This window comes from Pan paniscus, chromosome 4, assembly GCF_029289425.2.
Source record: "Pan paniscus chromosome 4, NHGRI_mPanPan1-v2.0_pri, whole genome shotgun sequence".
NCBI classification, from domain to species: Eukaryota; Metazoa; Chordata; class Mammalia; order Primates; family Hominidae; genus Pan; species Pan paniscus.
In genome coordinates, this window is record NC_073253.2 from 15,733,771 (window position 1) to 15,759,808 (window position 26,038).

At 41.8% G+C, this 26,038-nt stretch overlaps 1 protein-coding gene across 2 annotated transcripts in view; it reads left to right on the plus strand.

Annotated features, from left to right (window-relative positions):
• The first annotated feature begins 654 nt into the window (after window positions 1-654).
• FBXL7 (F-box and leucine rich repeat protein 7) overlaps window positions 655-26,038 on the plus strand; it is a 433,105-nt gene continuing 407,721 nt past the window's right edge. The window contains exon 1 of one of the 2 annotated variants that reach the window (XM_003821941.4): window positions 655-1,440. In XM_003821941.4, coding sequence (XP_003821989.1) covers window positions 1,404-1,440 — 37 coding nt within the window. In that variant the 5' untranslated portion in view covers window positions 655-1,403. The remainder of the gene's footprint in view (window positions 1,441-26,038) is intronic. The other variant, XM_034959754.3, reaches the window with a different exon arrangement.

The following is a 26,038-nucleotide window of genomic DNA, read 5'->3' on the forward strand; positions in this document are numbered from 1 at the left end:
TGTATGCATCAATATACACTTTTAATTTAATTTGCAACATCTAACATCTACAAGGAAAAACTGCTCTGTGCTTGCCTCACTACAAAGAAATTTGCACCGTGAGTGCCCTGGTCTTTATTAGGATGTAATGTTATAAAATTCTAGGTATTTACATGAAAAGGGAATAAAACATTAAGGAGAATTTCCTTTTTCTGTTTAATGCAGCGAACACCAAAGGGCCATTTTAAAGCTGTAGAAGTGCCAAATAAATTTCCAAAAGAGGTTATAATGTTTTAAACAAAGGATAACACCAACCACAAGAAAAAAAATCACAGAAACGAGGAGAAAATACATTTCCTGGCTCTGAAGCTGTTAAACATTCTGAGCCAGGAAACCTCCTTCACCGGGGCGGGGCAGGGAAAGTCTGGCTCTCCTGGGACCGATTCCCTGCTAAGTCGCCCCAAGATTTCCCTCCCTCTCTCTTCCATTTTCCGCCCCAGTCTCCAAACAGGGAAGTCACAGGAGAATGCCAACGCATACACCTGAAAGGTGTCAGAATCAGACACGGATGCGTGTTTATTTTAAATGCCCACGCACTTAAAATAGGCTGTACTTGCAGACAAACTCAAGGGATTCCAAACGACGCCTGGAAGTTCATCTTATAGATTGGGGGCCAAGCCTGTAAAAGAACAACAGTAAAACAGAGCCAACAGGACGTTGCTTCGCTCCGAAGGGTTCGCGCGTAGCGCGCAGAGCCGGTGCCCAGGCTGGGGCCTGGAGCCGCAGCCCCGAAAAGGCGCGCTGCCCCTTTAAAAGGCCGCGCATCTCCGGGCCGGCCTTCCTCCCCGGGGCTCCAGCTGTGATTGACGCTGGGCGGCGAGAGGAGGCGCCTGGCGCTAACAAAAGTCCGGCCCGCGGGCGAACTGCGCCGGGTCGCTAGTCTTCGCTCGCTCCGGGCACCCGCAACAAGTGGCCGCCGCGCCCTCCCCGGGGAAGCCGCGGGCGCGCAGGGGCAGCCGAAGGAGGCGGTCGAGCCGCGGAGCCCAGGGGCCTGCCCGGCTCAGCGCCCGCCGGAGGGGATCGGGGCGGGCGGATGGGGACCCGGCGGCGGCGGCGCGGCGAGCCTCTGGGCGGCCCCGGGGCGCGGGCTGTGCGCGGCGCTGCGCCCTCCGGCCCCCAGCGCGGATTCTAAGTGCTGCAGCTGTGCCCGGCCCCGCCTGGAGCCACCGGGGGTGCCAGGAGGGGACGCAGCACACCCTCCCACTGGAGTGCGGGGACCTCTCCAGGCCGGAGGTCGGCCCCGGAGCGTGGGGGGGATGTACAGCTAACGGTCCCGTCGGACGGGCTTTCCTCGGGCCGAGCGCGCAGGAGGTGCGCCGCAGCTATGGAGTGTCCCGGGAGACGGCGGGCATGACGGCTACAGGATGGGCGCGAACAATGGCAAACAGTACGGCAGTGAGGGTGAGTGGGCCGCCCGTCCTCAGACTCCCGGATCGCGTCCCTCCTCCCCTTTCCCTCGCCCTCCCGGCTGGGAAGGGAGGTTCTCGCCCGCGGCCGTGACGCACCCCATTTGGCACCCTGTCTGGGTCACCACCTTCTCCTTTGGCAGTGAGTGACCAGTGAGTAGGTCAGGCGCCCCGAGGATGCTTTTCCACTGTGGGGTTCCCTTTAAGCAACTTCCCAGTTTGTCTTTGGGAAGGCTCAAGTTGCATCTCTGCTGTGTTTCTGAGCACATATGCCTTAACCTTCCTTCCCTGGGCATCTGGGGTTTAGGAGATGATGGTTTGGCAGATGGCGGAAGACGTTTTTGAAAAATAACTCAGTGAAAACTTTCCCGGGCCTTTGTGCTCCAGCCCCCTGGACTCTACTGTAGCAGAAAAAACTTCTGGAAGGAGAAGTTAAGTTTCCATTCTTTGCTCGCTGCTCCTGCTCTGACAGCTTCATGAAACTAAGCACCTATCAGTCCTGCGAGGCGTGGAATGGCTGGGGGCTTTGTCTGGTCTCTCTCGGGGCTGGAGACGGGCAAAGGACCATCTGTTACGTGGGGCTGGAAATTGCACAGAAATATTGCCTGTCAAGTGGGAACTTGGAAGTTAGGGAAACTTTAAACTCCACCTACTCCTAAAAGGATGATGGATGTCTGGGTTGGCTTCTCCCTCCTCTCTCCTACCTCCTCCCACTCTGCATAAAACCGTAGCGTTGTATCCCAGTTAGCAGCTAGCCCCTGATACGCATAAGGCAAAGGCATTTTTCTGCAGTTCAAAAGTTAAGAAGGTTTGTGTCTAGTGGTCTTGGCTGAAGAGGAGTGGAAGAGACTGGGTCAGTTTTACAGCCCGCCCCCAGAGGACAGTTGGTTACAAAGGAGGGGCCAGCGCTTGCAGACTGGTAGGAATGCAGGATAGCTATTCAGGCTGTGGCCTGGAGGAAACTCTTATCATCCTGTTCGAAACTTTGAGCTGTGGCCACAGAATGTGGGTGTCTCTCCTCGTTTCTCAGCAGTTTTGTGAAATTACAGCAGAAACCGACCCTACAAAAACCATATCCACAAGAACCTTTTGTTTAAGTCATTCTTTTTCCAGATCATCATGTTTTGACTTCCATATGTGCGTGTGGATGTGTGTGTGTGTGTGTGTGTGTGTGTGTGTGTGTGTGTGTGTATCTATGTATATTTCCTTGTCTTGGGCAGTGATTTGAGTTGTTTTTTTTTTTTTGACAATTTTTTTTTAAAGTTAAAGGCTGCCTTTTTAGATAGCAAATGTGAAAGTATGCCAAAAAAGATTATTGGAGAATCTGGGCCACTCCCCAAAACGTCTTAGAGTTAATATTATAAAAATGTGAGGAAAAGTAAGTGATTAAGCCTTCTTACTCCGAGTTATTAAAAAGCTTTCAGGATATAATTGTAGCATGTGCTTGTCAATTCTGGGTGTATGCTAGTTGAACACTGTCGGGGGAAAAAGACAGCCCAAGGGGTACATAGAATCACTGCTGTGAGTTCTTTCTTGAACAATCCCCTGCCCCCACCCCACCCGCCTCCCGCCCCAGCCCTTCTAATCCTCTGCAACTTGTTCTTCTATCCCAGCATTCTCGTATTGTGCAGTGTGTGGTATATGACGACTTCCTGTCTGAACAGCAGAATTTTCAACCCTTGGGAGAGAAAAGGAGAGACAGGGAACTAATGTTCTCCAGCTGTTATCCTTAAATGCTACCTCTGCATTTTCACTTCAGCCGAAGTGAAATTTCGCTGGGATCAGATTTAGATGCACTGTGGACTTTTTATAGGAAAAACCTCTTGTGCTCAGCTGATTCAAGAGGACCAATAGGAAGCTTTACAAGGTAACTGTGAGTTTTGGCTAGAGGTACACACTGTGTTTAGTTTTCATCAACTTTCTTCAAATGCATCAAGATTCCTCTGTTACAGGTGAGGAAAACAGAAATAGAATGACCTTCTTTTTTCTTCTCTAAACCCCAGCTATACTGTGGCTCCTCCCAAATAGGGATGTAATATATGTAATGGGTTATGGTCAACTTTGTTATTCCATGGTAGATTGCAAATAACCTGCTGGGCTCAGGTGTGGCAGTGCCATCTTTCTTATCTAAAATGTTACATTTCAAAGAAAGTAAAAGCAACCCCTAGACATAGTATCTTTATTATCAAAGCTGACTGAAAATTAAGACAGTTTTATAGAGTTAGTGGATTTTCTGTATGGTATATCTGAAACATAAGGAGGAAATTATCCATGAGTGCATAACAATAAAATACAGTGAGAGATTTATTAAAGTAAAATAAATATGGCTTGAGAAGTACTCTGTACTTCTATATTTGAGTCTCTGTGAACTGCAACCTAACTTAATAGGTAGGCAAGATTGAAAACCTTAGGCTTATGTACCTGTAACAATAGCTGAGGTCGGGCGTGGTGGCCCACACCTGTAATCCCACCAATTTGAGAGGCCGAGGCGGGCAGATTACTTGAGGTCAGGAGTTCAAGACCAGGCTGGCCAACATGGTGAAACCCTGTCTCTACTAAAAATACAAAAAGTATCCAGGCGTGGTGGCGCATGCCTGTAATCCCACCTACCCAGAAGACTGAGGCAGGAGAATCGCTTGAACCCGGGAGGCGGAGGTTGCAGTAAGCTGAGATCACGCAACTGCACTCTAGCCTGGGCAACAGGACAAGACTCTGTGTCAAAAAACAAAACAAAACAAAACAAAAGCTGAGTCTTGGCCAATCCCAGCAGCCATATTCAACCAGTCATACACTGCTGAGTGTTCAAACTGTGTTTAAATAAGGCAAACGCCAGCCTGTAACCAATCCAGCTGTTTTCTGTACCTTACTTCCGATTTTTGTATGCCATTTTCCTTTTTTTGTCTCTAAATCTTCTTCCACCATGTGGATGTGCTGAAGTCTCTCTGAATCCACTGTGATTCTGGGGGCTGCCTGATTTGCGAATTGTTCATTGCTCAATTAAATTCCTTTAAATTTAATTCGGCTGAAGTTTTTCTGTTAATAGATAGCTCGACTATAAAATATTAGTGTTTATGTTTCAAAAATCTGCAACTTAAGTATATTTTACTTATTAATGACAGTTGACATCACTGTGCAAATGTTTGTTGAATATTACAAATATTGTTGAATTATTAGAACTTTTAACACGTCAATATTCTGTTGGTAATCTCATTTTCTTCTGCTCTTGGAAAATACCCTTTCATTAAAAACAGTTATTCACGAGGCTTACCTTAGCAGATGTAATGGGGCAGAGGCCTCCAACTCAGTGTATTCCAAGGACTAGCGCTATCCGCATCACCTGGGAGCTTGTCAAAAATGCAAAACTACTCCATCATTTATCACATGCATGTTAAAGTTGAGAGAACTTACTGTGTAGAGTACAGAGCATTGACTTGGGAGTCTAAAAATTTAATTTCAGCATCAACTCCGGGGTGTTTGTTCTCTAAAGTGAAGAGAGAAGTTTCTTATTGACATTACTTGTTATTATCTATTACTTGAATGTGTAGTCATTCATTTCATTTTGCTCTTATAATGCCGTAAGGGACCATTTCATAGAGATTAACTTTGGAAAGACATTAACTAACAGGGAAGTTAAGACTATTATTACCAAGAAATCAGTAAATATTCCTCCCACTTTTGTCATCCTTTTTGATCTCTCGTCTCTGTCTTCCTCACGAACTCCCGCCTCCTCTTCTAACTCAACCAGTCCTGAAATCCTTGCTTTTCTCCATAGATCAAAGGTATGTGTAAATCGATAATGAGTGTTTCCAAAGTGTTTTGTTTTCCTAAGTCCTTAGTGAATATTCAGGTTATTGGTCTAATTTGCAGCCCCATCTCCTATTGCTATTAGAGAGACTTGGATTTTACTCCAGGGATAAAGCTAATATCTACGTGATTAGTATGGTCTGGTAAATTCTTTTATGGAGGGATTTTTGTGTGTGTGTATATCTCTTCTTTCATAAAGTGTAAGTCCATGTGTAGAAATCTGGAGAATAAGTTGGAGTGCTTCAAAGTCATTAGAACCATTAGCTTTGACTCCAGTTAAGCCAAATAAATCTCAGTTCAAGTGGGAAAAGAGAAGCTGCTCTCCCTGCCTTTTAAGGTTTCTGAGCCTCACCATCACTTACTCAGTGGTTTCAGTGTTTTGTTTATTCTGCTTCAGCAGGTCAGAGGCAGTACCATGTGCACTGTTAACAGCTTCTTTGCAAAGCCGAGGACATTGTTGAATTGGGGCTGATGAGAGACCATAGGGAAGGGGCGAGATCCTTGGTAACTCTGCTGCTCTACCAAGGGCAGTGAATTCCTTTCACCATCTCAGATCAGTGCTGTCAGATATGAGGAGAGCCATTTGCCTGAGAGCATAAATCTTCACAAATCCATCACCACCTCAGGAAACATATCTTGAAATTATAATAACAATGGCAGCTAACATTTATTGAAAGCTTTCTATGTCCGGGCATAATTCTAAGGACTTGCCATGCAGCGACCCACTTCATCCTCGCAAGGATCTTATGGGGTAGTTACTTGTAGATTCCACATTTTACTAATGAGGAAACATAGGACCAGAGAGGATGATCATTTTCCCAAGGTCATTCAGTGAGTGTAGGCTGAATGGGGACCCAGGGCCAGCTCTATCTAAGCCCAGAGTCATTATTCATTCATTCAACGTAAATATATGTTAACTTTTTACTTCCCGCTATGGGCCCAGGACTCATAGATTCTTAGGATAAGTCAGTAAACAGATGAAGGTCCTGTCCTTGTCATTCATAAATGCTTGTGGGTGTGTGAGCTTATGTGTTGGGAGGAAGAAGAACTAGAACGGTGAACACCCACACACAGTAATTCAGTAAACCATGTGGTACACTATAAGGGGCTAAGGTCCCTGAATAAAGAAAATTGTCAGATTCAGATGATTGGGAATATGGGCGTAGGGTATTACATTTTAATTAGAGCAGGCACCATGAGCCTTACTGAAAAGTTGTCATTTAGACCAAGACCTGAAGGACATGATGGGCTGAGCTTTGAGGATCCAGGTAGCATGCTGGCTGCTACTTTTAATCACTGTGATGAACCGAGGGACATTCAAGTGTCCCCCACATCCGCTGGGGATGAATTCTGAAAACCCCAGTGGATGCCTAAAACTTGGAGAGTACCATACCTGATTGCAGTCAGTCGGAACGTTTCTGTCCATTTCTTCAACCCTCAAATTTAATTCCATCTTAATTAAGCACGTATCATGCATGGTGGCTCTAACTTTTACAGTTTGAGGTAAGACAGCAAAGCTAGCAGGAATTTCTTTTTCCTTCTTCACAGTTTTACCGATAGAATATTCATTCTTACTGTAGATCTTAGCAGCCTCAGCATACGATTTTTTTTTTTTTCCTGAAGAGCTTTCAACTTTTCACTTAAAGGAAGCCGTTTATGACTTCTTGGCATATTTTAATTGCCAGCATCATGCCTCTTGCACTTTGGGGCCATTAAGAAGTAGAATAAGGGTGACTTAGACAGAAGCACTGCAATCCCTCCACAGTCAGTTCGATCACCGAGATGGCTATTCCGTGACTCCAGGGCAGGAAGTGTCTACAGTGTGGAGATGCTGGACCTCCCAAGATGGTGTGAGATTTTATCACGCTACTTGGAAAGAACTCAAAATTTAAAACTTAGGAATTGTCTATTTCTGGAAATGTTTATTTACTATTTTTGAAATACAACCATGGGTTGCTGAAACTGAACAGTAAAACTATGGATGAGGGGGGCTTCTGTACAGTTTATGCTTGTCTTAGACAGTTCAAGCTGCCATAACAAAGTACCATGACCAGGTGACTTATTAACAACAGAAATTCGTTTCTTACAGTTCTAGAGGCTGGAATTCTGAGATTGGGGTTCCAGCACGGACAGGTTCTGGTGAGGGCCCTCTTCTGAGTTGCAGATTGCTGTCTTCTCATTGTATTCTTGCATGGCTGTGAGGGAAAGAGAGCAAGCTAACTCTCTGGCCTCTTCTTTTAAGGGCACTAATCTCATTCATCAGGGTTCTACCCTTGTAACCTAATTACCTCCTACAGGCCCCACCTCCAAATGCTATCACGTTGGGATTAGAGATTCAGCATATGAATTTTGGGAGGGCACAATCATTCACTCCTTTGCAAAGTGTGAGGGCATAAATTTATCATTTTGCACAAAGTATAACATTATCCGTCTTCTATAGTCAGCTATTAATCCAATGCAACAGGGTCAGTCTGGCCACTGGGTATACTAGATCCTTTGCTAATATGTTTCATCCACTTATGACAGATAATTTGTGACTTCATTCAAGAGATGGGAGGAGAAGGCCCAGGGCGTGCTCTTCAAACGTAATATCCTATTATTGCTTTGACTACTGAATGCTGCCTGACTTATTGGATATGTGCATATTGGCCTAAGATATCTCAAAAAATCACCCTAGTTCTGAGTAGAGGTAGGTGTTCATCTTTTGCCTCTAGTGACTAATTTCATTCTGATGCAAGTCAGAGATAAGTGATACTGTTCCACTATTAGTTTCAAATAAAAGCATTAGTGCAGCTAACAATAACGTCTTTGGTCTAACAATGAGAAGATATTTTTTCTAGATTTGGGGATCTTTTTGCACATTTAAAACAAAACAGAAAATAGAGATAGCTTTTCTTTTCACTTGGAAATCAACTCACATAAACTGTCTTAACTCTCTTTGCCTTTTGAAATAGAATGAATTCTGGATTGATTTTGAGTATTAAGATGCACTTTTGTCCTAAGGCCATATCCACTGGTGTCTCTGAAAGCTGCTTAGATAACTTTGCCTGGCTTTTTGGTAGAACTTTCTAGGTATTATGCATTTTAAGATGGCCTTAGGGATGTAATAAAATATGTGACAGCATCTGGAATAAAATCTAGAGTGAATAAATTTCTTGAATGGATGAAGGGAATAAATAAAGTTTAGATACTTATATACAGATGCTACTTGACTTATGACAGGCTTATGTCCCAATAAAAAAAAAAGTCTTAAGTCAGGTGGGTCATTGTGGCTCACTCCTATAATCCCAGCACTTTGGGAGGTTGAGGCAGGGGATCACCTGAGGTCAGGAGTTCGAGACCAGCATGGCCAACGTGGTGAAACCCCGTCTCTACTAAAAATACAAAAATTAGCCGGGTGTGGTGATGGGTGCCTGTAATCCCAGCTACTCAGGAGGCAGAGGCAGGAGAATCACTTGAACCTGGGAGGTGGAGGTTGCAGTGAGCCGAGATCACACCATTGCCCTCCAACCTGGGTGACAAGAGCAAGAATCCATCTCAAAAAACATATATATCTTAAGTCAAAAATGCATTTAATACACCTAACCCACCCAACAGCATAGCTTAGCCTACCCTACTTTAAATATTCTCAGAAGACTTACATTAGTCTTCTCTTGGGTAAAACATCTAACATCAAGCCTGTTTTATAATGAAGTACTGAATATCTTCTGTAATTTATTGAATGCTATACTGAAAATGAAAAACAGAGTGGTTGTATGGGTACTCACAGTACAGGTTCTACTCAATGCATGGGCTTTTGCACTATGGTAAAGTTCAAAAAAATCATTAAGTTGGGACATTATCTGTACCTTAGAAAATGACATTTGAAGAGCTGTCATGAAGAAAATTAGACTTCAGAATGCTGAACAAAGAATATACATAAGTTACAAGAAGTTATATTTGGCTCAGTCTAAGGAAGATCTTTCTAATGATTAGAGCTGCCCAAATCGTAGCTGGGCTACCTAAGGAAAGAGTGAGCCCTCTCAAATGGGAAGGTGGTAATCACAGTGGAGGAGGTTGTGCTAGAGATTTCTGCATTGAGTAAGGGGATCAACTATCCGACCCTGAACCACGTTCCCTAGGAAACATTCTATCACATGTGATTATGTTTGATGAAGGGTTATTAGTTCTAAGTCATGCTGCTACTTTTTCTCTTTAGTACTTCTTTCTCTGTCATATTAGTTACTGATTAGAAAATACTTCCCTCACTTTTTCTGGGCTAATTATGCATGTGAGTGTATTATACGTACATGTTTATATCTATCTAAATATATTTAGATATTAATTTTGAAAATCTACCAATTTTCTTTATTTCTTTGCCTTTGGTGGGAGATAACCTGCACCAAAAATTGGATTTGATAAATGATTTCCTATTTTCAGTGCAGTAATGGATACCAAGTAAACTTACAGTGTTATCGTTACTTTTATTACTGCCCTAAAACACATAGATCTACTAAACTTGAAGCAAGACCCTTAATTGTGTTTATGGTGAATGACTTGAATAAATTTTTTCACTTCGAGATGACTTTTAATTGATGTTATTGGTCAGTGATATTTGATCAGAAGCTACAGACTAGAACCATACAAAAAGGGCATCTTCCTCAGGGAGCTCTTAGGCACTTTTGTATAGCACAGGGTCTGCTGGGAGGGGCAGAGTGGCAGTTCTTCCTCCTGGTAATAAAATCAGTGTTGGCGGAACTTCCTCAGAATGTAGCTTCTTTCTTTTTTTTTATTCCTGCTATAGCTACAGAAATTCAGATCTCCTCTTTCATCTCTTACTGCATTAATCTCTAGATACAATAAGATGTACTCTAAGGAAGTTCAGAGTCTAATTGAGAAGCTAGGCATGGAGGCCAGTGATTTCCAAACAAGATGATCTTCCTGATTCACAGAAAGACTCTACTTCCCCAGTGTGCTAAATGTGGACATGAGTGAGAAGTGGGAAGTGCGCCTAAGAATTGAGTTACCCTCTAAGTAATGACAACCCTGGACAATGTCTTTAATTCCTGAAATGTCTAAAAGATGTGCCTGTTTTCTAAAAACAAAACCCCAAAACCAAAAAAAAAAAAAAAAAAAGTGAGTAGCTGGGAGGAAGTAGAGTGTAGGCTCTTGGGAGAAGCTAAATATTTTGTTTAGAGATTCTCCCTGGTTATCCTCAAAACCATCATATTCCATTTCTCATATGGCTTGGTCCATGGAAGGTGATTCCTGTGGGTTCCGTGTAAGTGAGGACCATGGTATGCTTTAGCAAAGGGGCGGAAAAACCTGGCCTGCCTGGGTGCTTCCCCAGCCTGTGTACCGCAGAGAATAATAGTGGAAGCTGGTGGGCAGCTACTTCTAAAACGTGCTAGTTAATACCCCAGAGAGGGACAGCTTTAAAACTTTTGACATGAATAATCACTGAACATCTCTGAATTTTCCTGGGTAATGAAAAACAAGCACAAGGTCAGCATTTTCCCTGTTCCGTAGTTGAAAAAGTGTAGACTGTTTCTGGAACTGCAAATCTCTATTAGGTTGTGAATTACATTTACTCATTCTATCAGTTCCTCTTTAAATTCTTAAACCAGTAACAAAATGAAAAACAGTTGTTAGCACTGCGTGAACTCATAATTGTAACTGTAGAAGCCATGAGCAATGTGTAGAAATGTTATTAAAACATTTTTTGTTTGCTACCCTTTCTGTGGTAAATTCCTTTGCTGCAGTTTCTGTGCAGATGTAGCAGTGGAAAGGGAGTCAAAATTTCTAGAGAAAAATTTCAGGAATTTCTCTGATATTTGTGGATTGGCCCTTTTGCTGCAAGTAAGCCACTTTTTGGCAAGGTGGAGAAGTCAGGAAAAGTCTACTTATATGTGAAGTTGAACCTTTTGGTTCTATTGAGTACTGGGGTCAAGTAGTAGAAGCATCTTGGTTAAGTCCAAGACCAAGGGCAGGTCTTAACACATTCCAGCTGTCACTGGTAACTCAGACCCCAGGAAGAAGAAGAAGGTATGCAGCTGAGGGAGGGGAGGAAGAAAGAACATAAAAATAAGGAGAGGAGAGAAGAGGACAAATTCAGGGAGATTGGGAATTAGAGCATCAATTGCCCTCTAATGTAAAAAGAACAAAATCAATGTTCTACTTAACTCTCTTTTCTTCAGAAGAAAACTTAGGGGACAAAAATGATTATTAATAGATATTTGGTAAGCTTGGCTATTGCCAAGTTTATTCCATTTTCAATCATTTTAATAATCATAGCTAGCAGTTATTGAGCACTTACTAGGTGCCACTTGCTCCCAGAGCACCTTAAGTCATTCATGTAATGCTAAAGACAGCCAATGAGGCTGGCACTGGTGATTGATCCCCCTTTACAGTTACCCACACAGAAGCTTAGATGCCAACTCCCTACCCAGGGCACACAGCTGGTGTGTGACTGAGTCACGCCGGATTTCCCGGTGTTTGCTCTGGAGACCATGCCCCTCCTCACCCTGCCCATCACCCTCATTTTGGTTGCAGCCCAAATCTTTCCCAATCTTTGTTTTGTTTGTGTGTTTAAAGGAATTGCAGTGACTGAGAAGTGGCCCCCTCCAAATGACAGTTTTATGGGCTAGGTGATCAAAAATGAAAGGCATCTTCTGAGGGAAACTTTTAACTCGTTTTGTTCCCTTTCCAAAAGAAAAATTAACTGCTCATTAGGAAACAATCTGCTGACAAATTGGCAGGTTATCCAGTGTCTGTAATAACTTTGGCATATAAAATGATGAGCATATTCTTTAGAGTTCACAGAGTGAAAGTAGAGCTGAGAGGGTGTTCTCTAGGTTCTCCAGGACATTAGTAACTTTTAATTGGTCTTTGCGCTGAAACAGCCCTTTACCTGGGGTAGCCTTTGTGCCTACACACAAGCAAAAGCTCATGGAGGGCTGAGAAGAGTGTACACATTTAACTTCTATTCTAAATAGCTGAGAGTTTATACCTCATATTTTCCTCTGGTTTCAAAGCTACAAATTTAAAACAGCAGATGCTATGGGGAATTATCTCAACATATATTGGAGAATTTGCCCTTCTTTCTCACCAGTCCCTGGCCCAGGCTTCTCCATGATTATTTTTGTGAAATTGCTTTGTAAATTATAAGGCATTTCAGGAATTAATCTCATTTATCATCACAGGAATGGTGGCAGGGGCATCTATCATTATCATTAGTTTATAGGTGAGGAAACGGAGGTCTTGGCAGATGAAAATAGGGACCTGCAAAGAACAATGGGGATCCTTTCATCACTTTTGCAGCTGTATTAGGAATAGAGAAGTCTGGGTCCTTATTGGTCATCTCAAAACACAGGGCCAAAACCCAGAAGTGTAGCTTTGAAGTGGTAAATTATTATGAGAATGCGGAGTGAATTACTATAAGACAAAAGATCATGACAAAATAACATTATTCATTACAGTACACTTCCTGCTTAAAACAACTCAGCAGGGGCTCCCTCCTCTGCAAAACTCTGTTTGGGACATTAAGACAAAGTTATTTTACTATTGGGAAGATCAGAGAATCAGCTCTAAAACTGGGGACCCTCAGCATCACCGGAGTCTTTATTTTCTTCAGTCTTCTCCTATCCTTTGTTGTTGAATAACTGCATTTCACAGAGGTCTTTGGAAGTGTTTAGGTCCTGGGGTAAGCCCTTTAGGATGAGTTGATATCAGAACTCATTGCTTTTCTATCATTGTTGAATAGAAATCCATCTTATTCATTTGGTCTTTAATTGCTTTACTTTCCATTCACCATCCTCTAGTTTAATCTCTATTTCTTTTACTGTTTTCTATTTCTTTGTGTTTATTCATTGCTCATCCTTCCGTATATGCACACTCATGTGATTGTAACCCTCCTCACACTGTAGGTCTTCAATATAGTTTTGTTAAACGAATAAATAAGGATGGATCTATAGCCATGATCTTTATTGAGTCTAGGAAAAAACCCTATGAATACCCGTGTCATATTTTCTGGGAACCTTTCTTAAACTTGGACGTTTTACCCTCGTAAAAAGAAGTTTCTCTGGACATATGTCTTTTTCTGAGGATATTCTAGTTTGGAACTGTATTTGTATCAACATAATTACATCCTCTTATAGATGAAAATAGTTTTGCTTGTATATTTAAGGAAAAATGAAATATGTGTTTTTAAGCATTGCTGAAGACAGTTGCTGAAGACTCTTCAGCCTCACCCATTTACAGTATTGTTGACCTATTTTCAATGATTAGTATTGAGTAGAATCTACTATGTATTTTTTATTGAAAATTATGTTGTTTTGTAGTATGTGTTTTATCTGACTTGGAAATTGGGTTTATATGGAAACTTCAGTCAATCATTAATCTAGAAAACATTTGTTCTTTAAATTAATAAAATAGTTCTTTGGCTTAATGTTCTTTCTCTGTGTTAAAGAGTCTTAGGGTTATGAATCCTTTTAGATTCATATTAATCAAATGTGGCTTTGTAGCTCTAGTTTTATCCTTTTGTTTTACAAAATACAGAAAAATATTGTGTGTGTCTGGTGTGATTGGAATGGTGTCTAGTAGATCTGCCTCTAGCTGCAGCTGCCCACCTTGCTAAAATCAGAAGCAAAATAACCAATATAAGAAAAAAAAAGAACAATATTGACCTGTAATATGTATGGACATGCACACATACATGAGAATAGATTTAAATAACCCTTTCCTAGAAATTGAGCAAACTCCATTGTTTCTATTTTTTTTTTCTATCTGTGGTAAGAAATACAGTATCTTTCTACAAGGAATTTAAGAAGTACAATTAAAATGAAAGTGTTATTTCTTTCTTTAATAACATGATATCCATTAGAGGAACAGCTTCAGATAAAGGCTCACCATAATAATCAAGCTAGAGAAGAATAAAATAGCCCAAGATGTGAGCCTTTGGAGTTGGAACTTGAGGTGAAGGCACTACTGCCTTGTGAACACAGGACTTGGAATGGTTGCATTGAAGGAATCACTCTGTGATGTGGTATCTGCCTGCAGCTGTATGTTTTAGTTTGTTTCCTGCATGTGTGTTCAGATCAGATGGATGGATGTGATGTCTCATTGGTGGAGGGGATTTTACTCTGCATGACACGAGCCTGGGTGACCTTCATTTTGAAGTGCCAGATGTCAATGCAGATTCATAGGCAACATTCATATTTGTTTTTTTTAGTTTTTATTTTTAAAGATCAACAGCTGCTCTGCTGGTCAAAAAGATTTATGTAGCTTCATTTGGATAATGTATATTGTGCATACTGCTCTGAAATAAATTTCAAGAAATGACATTTCTGTTCTGAATAACATACTTTTCACATTTTATTTTGCATCCACTTTGCTTATTTAATTATATTTTAATACTTTTCTCTCTGTTTTTTTCTCTCTCTCTTGAAAGACCTCTCCTGTTGATTACCCTGCAATCCTGTTTGGAGAGGCAGTATTTCCTTGGGGAGTCTTTCTGCACTCCTAAAGCCATAACAACATGAACTGAACAATAAAAAACCAATTCCCTCCCCTTGGTTGTGCTTCAAATAGTCATTTCTTTGATACTGGCTAATAAAAACAGGAAAGGGATCATTTTTAAATGCTTTGGTTGGGGTTGCCTTACTTCCAATAAGGAAAATTGCCTCACAAGGGGGAGCATGGGTAATAAAGATACAACTAACTGAATAATTGTATTCAATCCAATGTTGAAATTCCCAAGTTGCTGCCTGCAAATCTAATTTAATCTTGGGATAGCTGTGCGTTCACTGTAGTGTGTAGATTTAAATTTTGCTGTCGCTGAAGATCATCTCTTTGCATTCAACAAAGATGAACTTACAAATGCTACTGGAGATTTTTGATGCCCCTCCCCCATTAGGAATACCTGTAAGCTTTTTGGTAGGTAACAAAATGGGACATTGACCAAGAATGAAATACTGAGTAGAATTATGGATGTTATAGTGGTGAAGATGACCTCAGAGCACCTTCCAAACAAAGAGGTTGAGGCACAAAGAAAACAGCTTTGCTAAGGTCATACAGATAGCAAGGCCTTGGGATACTAAAATTGATTTTCTTAGTCTAGCTGTGTTTCATTGTAATCCATTTCTCTCTTCCCCATCATACTTCTCCCATTTTTTCCTTACTTTCAGAAGATTTGAGATGAATAGAGTGGCTGCCCTACTCGTCTGTACAGATGGCCCCTTCAGGACTGACATGTCCCTGCCCCCGGCTGCACTGTGTTAGCCACTGAAGGTTCACAGCCCAGTGCCTCTCCAGAAATTACTCTCATCCAAGACAGGGAGGTTGAGGGAGCGGGGAGCCACATGCAGTGACTAGTTTAGGCAGGGGTACAATTTGGGACAATTCTGAAGGGTCATTTTGGGTCCAGAGCGCCCCATGGAGTTTGCAGAGTCCCATGTTGCAACTACATCATAGACCACCTTCTCTCTGTCCAGTTTGCCTTCTCTCCTTGCCTTTCATAAGGTGATCCCACGGGTATTTTCCAATAAACCACCTGCACTCAGACCATCTCAGAGGCTGTTTACCAAGGAACCCAACATAAGACAGCAAAGAAATTGGAACAGGATGCTGTTTTGGCAGTGGCCATGGATGAACCGGATGCCACTGTTAGGCAAGTCATCTTCTTCCTGGGAATCTCAGCCATTCTTAAAGGGGAGCCTTCAGCTGACAGTTAAGAGATATGCACTGGTTTTCTGTTTGGGGACCTAATCTAATTCTTTCATCTTATAGATGAGGAAATCAAATTCTGTGCACTAAAGTGACTTGACCAATAGCACATAGCTAGCTGGCAAAAGAACAAAAAACAAGCTTACAGTTCCTGGCTGCTGCCATTGGTGCTGTTTTTGAAGAGCCATCATGGAATTTTTTCAGAGTTCTGCTGCTGCTATAACTCAGAATTGACTGCAGATGGGTCTAGAGACCATTTGCCTGATCCGTTTGCTCAACTCTGGTGTGGAAAACAGATACCTCAATCATTCCTCCATGGTCCTGTTTTACTGATTGTCTGCTGTGCTTTGAAGAGTGATCTCTGAAGCTCACAATAGTTGGTGAGTATTCAGTAGAATACTGAAGAAAAAATACTGAAGAAGCAGCAGATGGTTATAGTTGTTATTGTCTGAAATCAGCATTTCGTGTTACTGGTTATTAAGAGTATTGGGGAATATGCAATGCTTATTAAATGAGGGACCAATGGCAAGTACAGATTCATCAGGTAGAGGAAACAAGCAGGAGTGAGTTGAATCATAAGCAAGATGAAAAATGACTAAAAATTAATATGTACTCATGATTATACTAGTTTATTAGTCATTTTATTACACTCAAATAACATTCCACTGAGATTATCAAATTACTATAAGCTCAGAATCACTATGATACTGAGAAATTTGGAATTAATTGAAAACCAGATGATTAGCTTATTATTATCACTACTACGGGGATCCAGGTTTTTTATATAGTTTCCCTGGCATAATTAACCCAGCTACTACTTTAGAAAACATTCTTAGACTCCCATTGTCTGTAAATTAACTCAAAATTGTCTGTAAATTAACTCAAAATTCATTTTATTTGATACACCGAGTTCTGTGTGCCAGATTCTCTTTCTTTCAGTCTGCTCTTCTATATTTACTCTATATTCTGGCCAAACCAGGAAACTCAGTGTTCCCTAAACATACCTTTTATTTTCCTAAATTTGTGTTTTGTATCATGCTGTATTTTTTCTTGGAATATTCTTCCCATGTGATTACCCATCATGGTATACTCGATTCAAACCCAATTCAATGTTAACACTTTAAAATGAAATTTTCTTTGGTTTCCCTTAGATATGTCTGTTTAAAATACTAAACTTCGTACTTTGAGAAAATATATCAGGTGCTCCTAACTGCATTCACTATGTCTTCCCTCTGAACTACCATGGCAGTTTATTTGTATGGGATTTTTATGTCTTACTTTGCATATAGTTACTTGCATGTCTTCAATATATTTGTAGGTATCCATGTACCAGAGTCTATTCTAGATTGATATGGTTTGGCTGCGCCCCCACCCAAATCTCAACTTGAATTGTAGTTCCCATAATTCTCCCACATGTCGTGGGAGGGACTTCGTGGGAGGTAATTGAATCGTGTGGGTGGTTACCTTCATGCTGCTGTTCTCGTGATAGTGAGGGAGTTCTCACGAGATCTGACGGTTTTATAAGGAGCCCTTCCCCCTTTTGGTCGGCATTTCTCCTTGCTGCTGCCATGTGAGGAAGGACGCATTTGCTTCCCCTTCTGCCGTGATTGTGCGTTTCCTGAGGCCTCCCCAGCTATGCTGAACTGTGAGTCAGTTAAACCTCTTTCCTTTATAAATTACCCAGTCTTGGGTATGTCTTTATTAGCAGCGTGAGAACGGACTAATACATAGATATTGGGTTTTTTATTTTTTTATTTTTATTTATTTTTATTTTTTATTTTTATTTTTTGAGGCAGAGTCTCGCTCTGTCGCCCAGGCTGGAGTGCAGTGGCATGATCTCGGCTCACTGCAAGCTCTGCCTCCCGGGTTCACGCCATTCTCCTGCCTCAGCCTCCTGAGTAGCTGGGACCACAGTCGCCCGCCACCATGTCCGGCTAACGTTGTGTATTTTTAGTAGAGACGGGGTTTCACCGTGTTAGCCAGGATGGTCTCGATCATATTGGGGGTTTTATAAAATAAAGAGTCGTTTTTGACTTAAGGGGCCCACAGTCTGGTGGGTAGAAACTAATAAAGTACTGGAGGAACCATAGATGGTAAACTAAAGCATTCAGTGAAAGACGGCAGCCTGGCCGTGGTGAGCTTTGGCTGTGGGTGTTTACAAGGGCTTTCTATCTGAGTGTACCTAGAACTGAATCTGGGAAGAGTAAGAGCTTGCCAGGTGTGGCTGGGAAGGCAGTGGGGGAACAACATGAGGTCAGACAAGGAGGCGGGAACCAGTCATAGGCTCTGTGGGGAGGAAAGGGTGATGTGAGCTGAGCGTCACACCTGGAGAGGCAGACAGGTTCAAGTGATGATGAAAGCAAAATGAAGGCAGGTGGATGGCAGAAGAGTCCGTGGCAAATGTTTAGCAAGGGGAGCCTTGAATAGATTTAGAAAGGTCACTGAAGAGGCATGTGGATTACAGGAGTTGAGGGGGACCCTTCTCCACTCCTTATGTTTACTTCCACATGAAGGACCATCATTAATTTAACTCACGGCCTGGAGTACTTACCTGATTTGTGAATTTGGGAGAAAAAAATTGACATCTCAGCTTCATCCTGTTTTCCTCTTGGGAGGGAGCTGCCCTCAGGAAGCACCCTTATCTTGGGGGAGCTCTTCTGCCAATGGGTAGACTAGCATTGGCGTCTTGCTGCTGACACAGGTTCAGTTTTTTTGTGTGTGTGTTTGTTTTCGTTGTTGTTGTTGTTATTTTTGAGACAGGGTCTCGCTCTGTCACCCAGGCTGGAGTGCAGTGGCATGATCTTGGCTCACTGCAACCTCTGCCTCCTGAGTTCAAGTGATTCTCCTGCCTCAGCCTCCTGGGTAGCTGGGATTACAGGTGTGTACCACCATGCCTGGCTAATTTTTGTATTTTAAGTAGAGACGGGGTTTCACCATGTTGGCCAGGCTAGTCTCGAACTCTTGACCTCAAGTGATTCACCAGTTACAGACATGAGCCACCGTGCCTGGCCACAGGTTCAGTTTTAGCTACTTTGCTGTAGACCTAAAACCACAACCTTCATACTAGACTCACCAGAAGTGAAGGTACCATTTTCCTTTCTACCTGCCACTTATTTTTATTATTTCCTCGGTTTGTTTTGGACCTGGCAGGGGAAGGGAGATGCTATTTGTGAGCCCTCTCGATACCCTAGCAGTGATGTGCAATGGGAGGTAGGAAAGGCAGCTCATGGAGAGCAGGAGAATGTTTGAATTGTGGCTGGGATATAATGCCTGAAGAGGAGGGTGAGGCTTTCATGGGGGAAATGAAGGTAGAAGCTACAGGACTTGGTGACGAATTGGCTGAAGGGATTGAGGAGATGGAAGATTCTAGAGGTCTCCATCCTCCTGTAGAGGACTTTGGCTTGGGCAATTGGGTGCCACATTGGCTCCTGCACCTTAACTTTCTGTTTGACCTGAGTTTCCCTTAAGTTGGTTGTTGAGGCCGGGAGAGTGAATCAGGCCCTTCGTCTCTCCTTGAGACATCCCACCCAGGATCCGAGAGGATTTTTCAGGGACTGATACACTTGGGCATTTGTTCATCTAAATTGTTCATTCCTTTCTTAATTCCTTTGGCTTGCACATATTTATTAATCTCCTTCTATGTGTCAGCGCTTGTTTGGCCCGCCCACGAGAAACAATGACGAATGAAACGTTTACTTGTCCCTAGGAACTTGTAGTCCGGTGAGGAAGCCAGAAGAGCATACAGTGGGAGTTGCTGTTTAAGCCACTTCAGAGCCAACCAGGATGAGTTAGAATCTGGGCCCTGCAGCAGGGCGCGGTGGCTCATGCTGGTAATCCTGGCACTTTGGGAGGCTGAGGCGGGCGGATCACCTGAGGTCAGGTGTTCAAGACCTGCTTGGCCAACATGGTGAAACCCTGTCTCTACTAAAAATACAAAAATTAGCTGGGTGTGGTGGCGTGTGCCTGTAATCCCAGCTACCTAGAGGCTGAGGCCGGAGAATCCCTGGAACCTGGGAGGTGGAGGCTGCAGTGAACCGAGATCATGCCACTGCACTCCAGCCTGGGTGACAGAGTAAGACTCCATCTCAAAAAAAAATTCTTACTCTGCACTATTTTTAAATTCTCCCGATGTGGTCCAGTAAACTAGTGAGTTGGCTTATGAATATATTCTGCCAGAGACTTAGAAAACTAAAAAAAAAAAAAAAAAGCTTGTTGAAATTAATTTTTGAGACAGGAACTTCCTGTCTGTAGCTCGAAGAAGTTGTCACAGGAGAGCAAAGTTATGCTCTATTCCTCCTTTGGAGAATCCCTTCAGATCACCATTTGACAGAAGGAAGTTAGAATGTGACTTATTTTTTGTGAAGTTTTCCTTTGTGGGTACTAATTGCGTGAAAAATCTGAGAAAGAGTTTGAGCTACCCTTATGTTATGGCAAATTTGGACATTCCTAGAAGGAGGAGAAATAGTGTATTGGTGTGATTTGAAGACAGACCTGGTGGTAATGGAAGTAGCACTCTGGTTAGTAGTTTCCTATCCCATTTTGTTACAGGAAAGGAGTCTGGATCCAGACCCTAAGAGAAGGTTCTTGGATCTCGCACAAGAAAGAATTCAGGGCGAGTCCATACATTAAAGTGAAAGCAAGTTTATGAAGAAAGTAGATGAGTAAAAGAGTGGTACTCCATAGACAGGGCAGCCCTGAGGACTCCTGGTTGCCTATTTTTATGGTTATTTCTTGATGATATGCTAAACAAGTGGTGGATTATTCATGCTTCCCCTTTTTAGTGCATATCGGGTAACTTCCTGATGTTGCCATGGCATTTGTAAACTGTCCTGATTGGGGGAGTGTAGCAGTGAGGACAACCAGAGGTCACTCTTGTGGCCATCTTGGTTTTGGTGGGTTTTGGTTAGCTTCTTTACTGCAACCTATTTTATCAGTAAGGTCTTTGTGACCTGTATCTTGTGCCGACCTCCTGTCTCATCCTGTGACTTAGAATGCCTTAACCATCTGGGAATGCAGCCCAGTAGGTTTCAGCCTTATTTTACCCAGCTGCTATTCAAGATGGAGTTGCTCTGGTTCACACGCCTCTAACAGTTTCATACCATAATGAACTTTTTAATAGTTCTAAAGTTGGCGGGGGAGAATTTCATTGTTCTGAGAGCCCTCAATTCAATGGGAAATAGAATTGTATTTATGTTGTGGGTATGTGTGTGTATGGTTTATATGTATATGTGCACTATTTCAGTAGTCACAAGATCAAATTACATGCTATATGCCAGATTCTGGCACATTTATATCCTGTAGTTTTAGTTAGTTCACTAAATCCAACACTTCCAAAATCGAAAAAGATAGCTGAATTAAAAGGTGGTACATAAGTAGTGATCAAGTTTCCTAACGGGAAATATTTCTGATATTTGCTTTATTTAAAATTACCTTTATTTAGCAAAGAACAAAAATGCCTCAGTTTTTTCCTACCAGTTATGTTTTTTCTGTAAATTGAAAGAAATACAATATCCTTCTGCAAGGAATTTAAAAAATACAATTAAAATTAAAGTGTCATTTGTTTCTTTAATAATCTGGTCCTGTCCTCCAGGGGTTGTGTGGCATGCTTTCATTTGTATCAGAGAAACCTAAGTTTTAAAGCAGGACAGACATCTGTAAATGACCTAGTTCAGTACACTTGTTTTCAGGACTAACAAGAAGCCCAGGTACCGAAGGCATGAAAGAGTTTTGCAAAATCCCGTATGAGTTACAACAGAGAGCGTAGTTGCTAAGAGCAGACTTGGATGCCAGACTTCCCAGGATTCAAACTAGCTGGACTAATTGCTAGTTGCCCGATCTTGTGCAAGTTTCTTAACCTATCTGTGCCTCAATTTTTGCATCTCGAAAAGGGAGTCAAAAGCAGTTCTTCCCTCCAAGAGTTGTCAGGGGGGTGAAATGAATTAGTAAATACAAAGTTATGATGCCCGGCACATAACAAACACTGCTTATTGGTTTACTATGATCTGCAATTCAGCAAATCTAAGATGCTTTGATGCTGTTGCTTTCTTGATCTTAGAAGCATGACTGGAAGGTTTCACACATAGCAGAGTTCTCATAGTGATTGTAAGATTATTGGTTGTAAAATGAAGGTATTAAATAAGCAGTGAGAGATGGTGGAGCTTGGTGTTGATTAAATAAGATGTTACTGGTATTGTCATGATTTAACTTACTTATGTCAGAGTTGGAACTGGAAGCTGCATTGTCTAGTCTAGCCCTTGTCCATTACTCTGCATTGTGTATTTGGGCGGTGGTTATATAGATTTAGATGCTTTCACTTTGGGAAACAGAAACTTTAGCTGTCTATTGTGAGAACACAGAGCCAACTCCTCTTTGGATTATATCATTTAACTTAAACTGTCGAGACACTGAAGTGTTTAGATCCAAGACGTGAAGATGAGTAAGTGCAGTGCTCTCGTTGGAAAAAGAAGGATAAAGAAACTCTCAAATTCCCTTGAAAGAATGTGCCTCTTCTCCTGCGTGTACTTAACAGCCTAAGGGGGATGATGGAGCTGCATTTATTTTCCTCGAATTGTTCTTGCTTTATGTTGGATAAATTAAATCCTTAAACAACTATACATTTCTTCATACTGAGCAAAGATGCAGATTCATCTGAAGCTTTTAATAGTAATTAGAAAATACCGTTTTCATTGCTGTTATATTTCATCCAAAAATGGAGGCTGGGGTGTCCATTTGTTAAGATTATGAATACACTCACTCTGGGGCAAGTGCCATGTAAATTTTATACGTGTCTATGTAAATCCCCCATGGGAATGCCTAAATGAGGGCTTTTGTGAATATGTTTAAAACTTTGGGCATGACTTCTCAGTTTGATTGGCTCCTTCATTACTATTTTATTATTCTTCCAGCTCTAGTGGGTCTCTCCTGCCCCTCCCTTGCCCTCACTGTAGTTCCCCCTTCTCCCTTTTCCTTATCCTCCCTGTTAGTCCCCTTTTGTCCCCCACAACCCCTGCCCCACCATCTTCTGTCTGTCTCCAAAATCTGTATGTATTTGATGGGTGTTTCTGGGCAGTGTGCCCAGTTTGGTTTATTTGTTTCTCATAATTGTATTCAGAGCTTCAGTTACATGTTTCAAATCGATGCTCCAAATGACATTTGTCTCCCTTCTAACACGGGAGGTTTCCTGGAATTTTGTAGTGTTTTAAAATGCAAATGCATACTCGACCTCTCTAATGTGAAGTTTTACAAAAGGAGCCCCCAAACTGTTCAGAAAATATTCCAGATATCCCTGACTTAGGTTTTACTGCCCCAGGTCTCTGTGTAATGGAATAAAAATAGTAACATTAGTTAGCCTGATTGCTGCTGGCTATGTTGCATTGATCTCTTCAACAAAAGCAATCTGCTGAGTATAGTTTTATGATGAGCATGTGAAAGAACCCCAGGTGTTCTTCTTGTTGAAATATAAGCTACTGTCAGCTTTAAAATGCCAGTGCAACTCTAAACACTTCATACTTTAGTCTCAGCCCAAAGTCTCTTTCTACTTTGAGAAAATTCTGTATAATTCTTACAACATTCTAGCAAAAACTCTAAGGTATGAAATATGGATGTTTCAGTGACAATAGTGGGTCTTCATAGTTGTTTGACATTCATAATTTTAGATGTTTCAGACACTACAATGTCCCATACGGTGGCGACTAGCAACTAGCTACATGTGGCTTTTAAATTTAAATTAGTTATGTGTAAATGAAATTTAACTTTGCATTCTCCAGCACACTGGCTACATTCTCCACTACCACATGTGACCACCTGATGGGTGGCACAGATAGAACATTTCCATCATTGAGAAAGTCCTATTGTACTGCACCGTTACAGAGGATTTAAGTTAGGGTAAATGGCACTAACTAATGCCAGATTTCACCGAGTTTATTAGTTAGAGTAAAACAGCTGCTTTAACAAGAGACCATAGAAATACAGTAAATGAAAGGATTTTTAAAAATTCATATAGTAGGCTGGGCGCGGTGGCTCACGCCTGTAATCCCAGCACTTTGGGAGGCCAAGGCGGATGGATCACGAGGTCAGGAGATCGAGACCATCCTGGCTAACACGGTGAAACCCCGTTTCTACTAAAAATACAAAAAAATTAGCTGGGTGTGGTGGCGGACGCCTGTAGTCCTAGCTACTTGGGAGGCTGAGGCAGGAGAATGGCGTGAACCCGGGAGGTGGAGCTTGCAGTGAGCTGTGATCGCACCACTGCACTCCAGCCTGGGCAACAGAGTGAGACTCTGTCTCAAAAAAAAAAAAAAATTCACATAGTAGCTTGGAGGTGAGCAGTTCAGATTTCACGTGGGGATCCTCTTTGTAAGTCATCCAGGGTGAAGGCTGCTTCTGTCTTCTTGGCCTGTTACCCTCCATGGCGCCTTCTGCACATATGTATCCCAGTTTACAGGGAGAACAAAAGAACTCCAGTGCTGGTGGCTTGCTTATAGGTTGACAGTGACCCAGACGTAGACATCATTTCCACTCACATCCTCTTGCCCCAGATGGAGTTGCGTGTCCACACCCAGCTGCAGTTGAGTCTGGGAAATGCGGCGTTCTGCTGGCAGCATGTGTGCAGCTTAAACTAGCCTTGTGGAAGAGGGGAGAATGGATTTTGCAGAAGAATCAGAAGTTTTACAGTATGAGCTAATGTTGCATATAGAGATGTGATCTTTAAGATGACAGTTCATTTGCCATAGTTAATTTGGGTGTTAGGGGAGATGATATAGGGGTTTAATTTAGATAGTACCTAGCTTTTATTATGTTGTCATCTAACCAAATAAGGACATAAAATGCCACTAAATAACAATAGAAAATTTTATGCACTTTTTTTTCCCCATCTGTCCACTAAGAAGCATGTGCGTACAGTGGCTCAGTTTAGATACCACAGGGCTGTGACTCCCCTGAATGCTTTCTAGTGTTAGACAGACTTTAGGATTGATGACATTCACCATCTCCCTACTCAAAGAACAAAACTTGACGAAAGCAGCCAGGTATACTTTAAAGGAATGGATTTTATCGTCCGTTTGTGTGAGTAAATGACACTTAACTTCTTGGGGGGGCTGAAGGGCTCATTTCTATAATAAACAGACCTCTTCCAAAGAAACCTAAGACATTCATTTCAAATTAGTGGAATTCTATTTTACATTTCCTTTTTCTCTTTTGAATCAAAATGGTAGCTGTCATTGCATATCTGTGTGTGTAATTTCTCAGCTACTTCCTGCTGCTGACCCTGACCTCTCTTAGCACAAACTTAGTAGGATTGCAAAGTGTTGGGATACACTTTACAGAGTTAGTTTTTTATTCATTGGTGATAGCTTGGAACAATAAATCATTGCTGTTACATTAATTGCTGTGGGTCAGTGAGTTCCCTCTTTTTCTTATTGTTACTGACACATTGAATTTTATCTCTTCTTAGATGATGTGTTAGACTCCATTTTATCCATTTATCATAGGAGATTAAATTATAATGTGAGTAACCCACAACTTGCCTACATTAATCTTTCTGCAGCTATTGTACATTGAAACATAATGTCCTGTCCCATGCTGAAGGAACAAGGAGTGGCCTCTGGCCGGTGGAAAGAGAAGATACTTGGCTGAGATGATTGGTGGACCCATGCTGATGGCTGCACCTGTTCCCATTCATCATCCGCCCTACTAGGTTCAAAGTTCCCAGGGTGTCCACAGAAGCCTCTCTCCATCACATGTGTTTATCATTGCAGAGTCAGAATCCTGGCTTTGTCACTTATGAGTGATGTGACCTTGAGCTAGGGCAGTAACCTCCCTTTGCCTCAGTTTCCCCATCTTTAAAATGAGAAGAGTGCTTAGCTCATAGGGCAGTGGTGAGATTTTTAAATGGATTAAACATTCCCAAAGTGAATTGAAAGTTCCTAGCACCTCCTTTTACAAGTGTTAACAATTCTTTATTTTTATTCATTTTGGTACATCTTTATGTCAAAAAGTCATGGAAATATTTCTCTTGGACAATACTGGGAAGGCATCTGTCTTAAAATCTTTTTCTTTTTCATATAGTTATTAATGAATACGAATCTAAA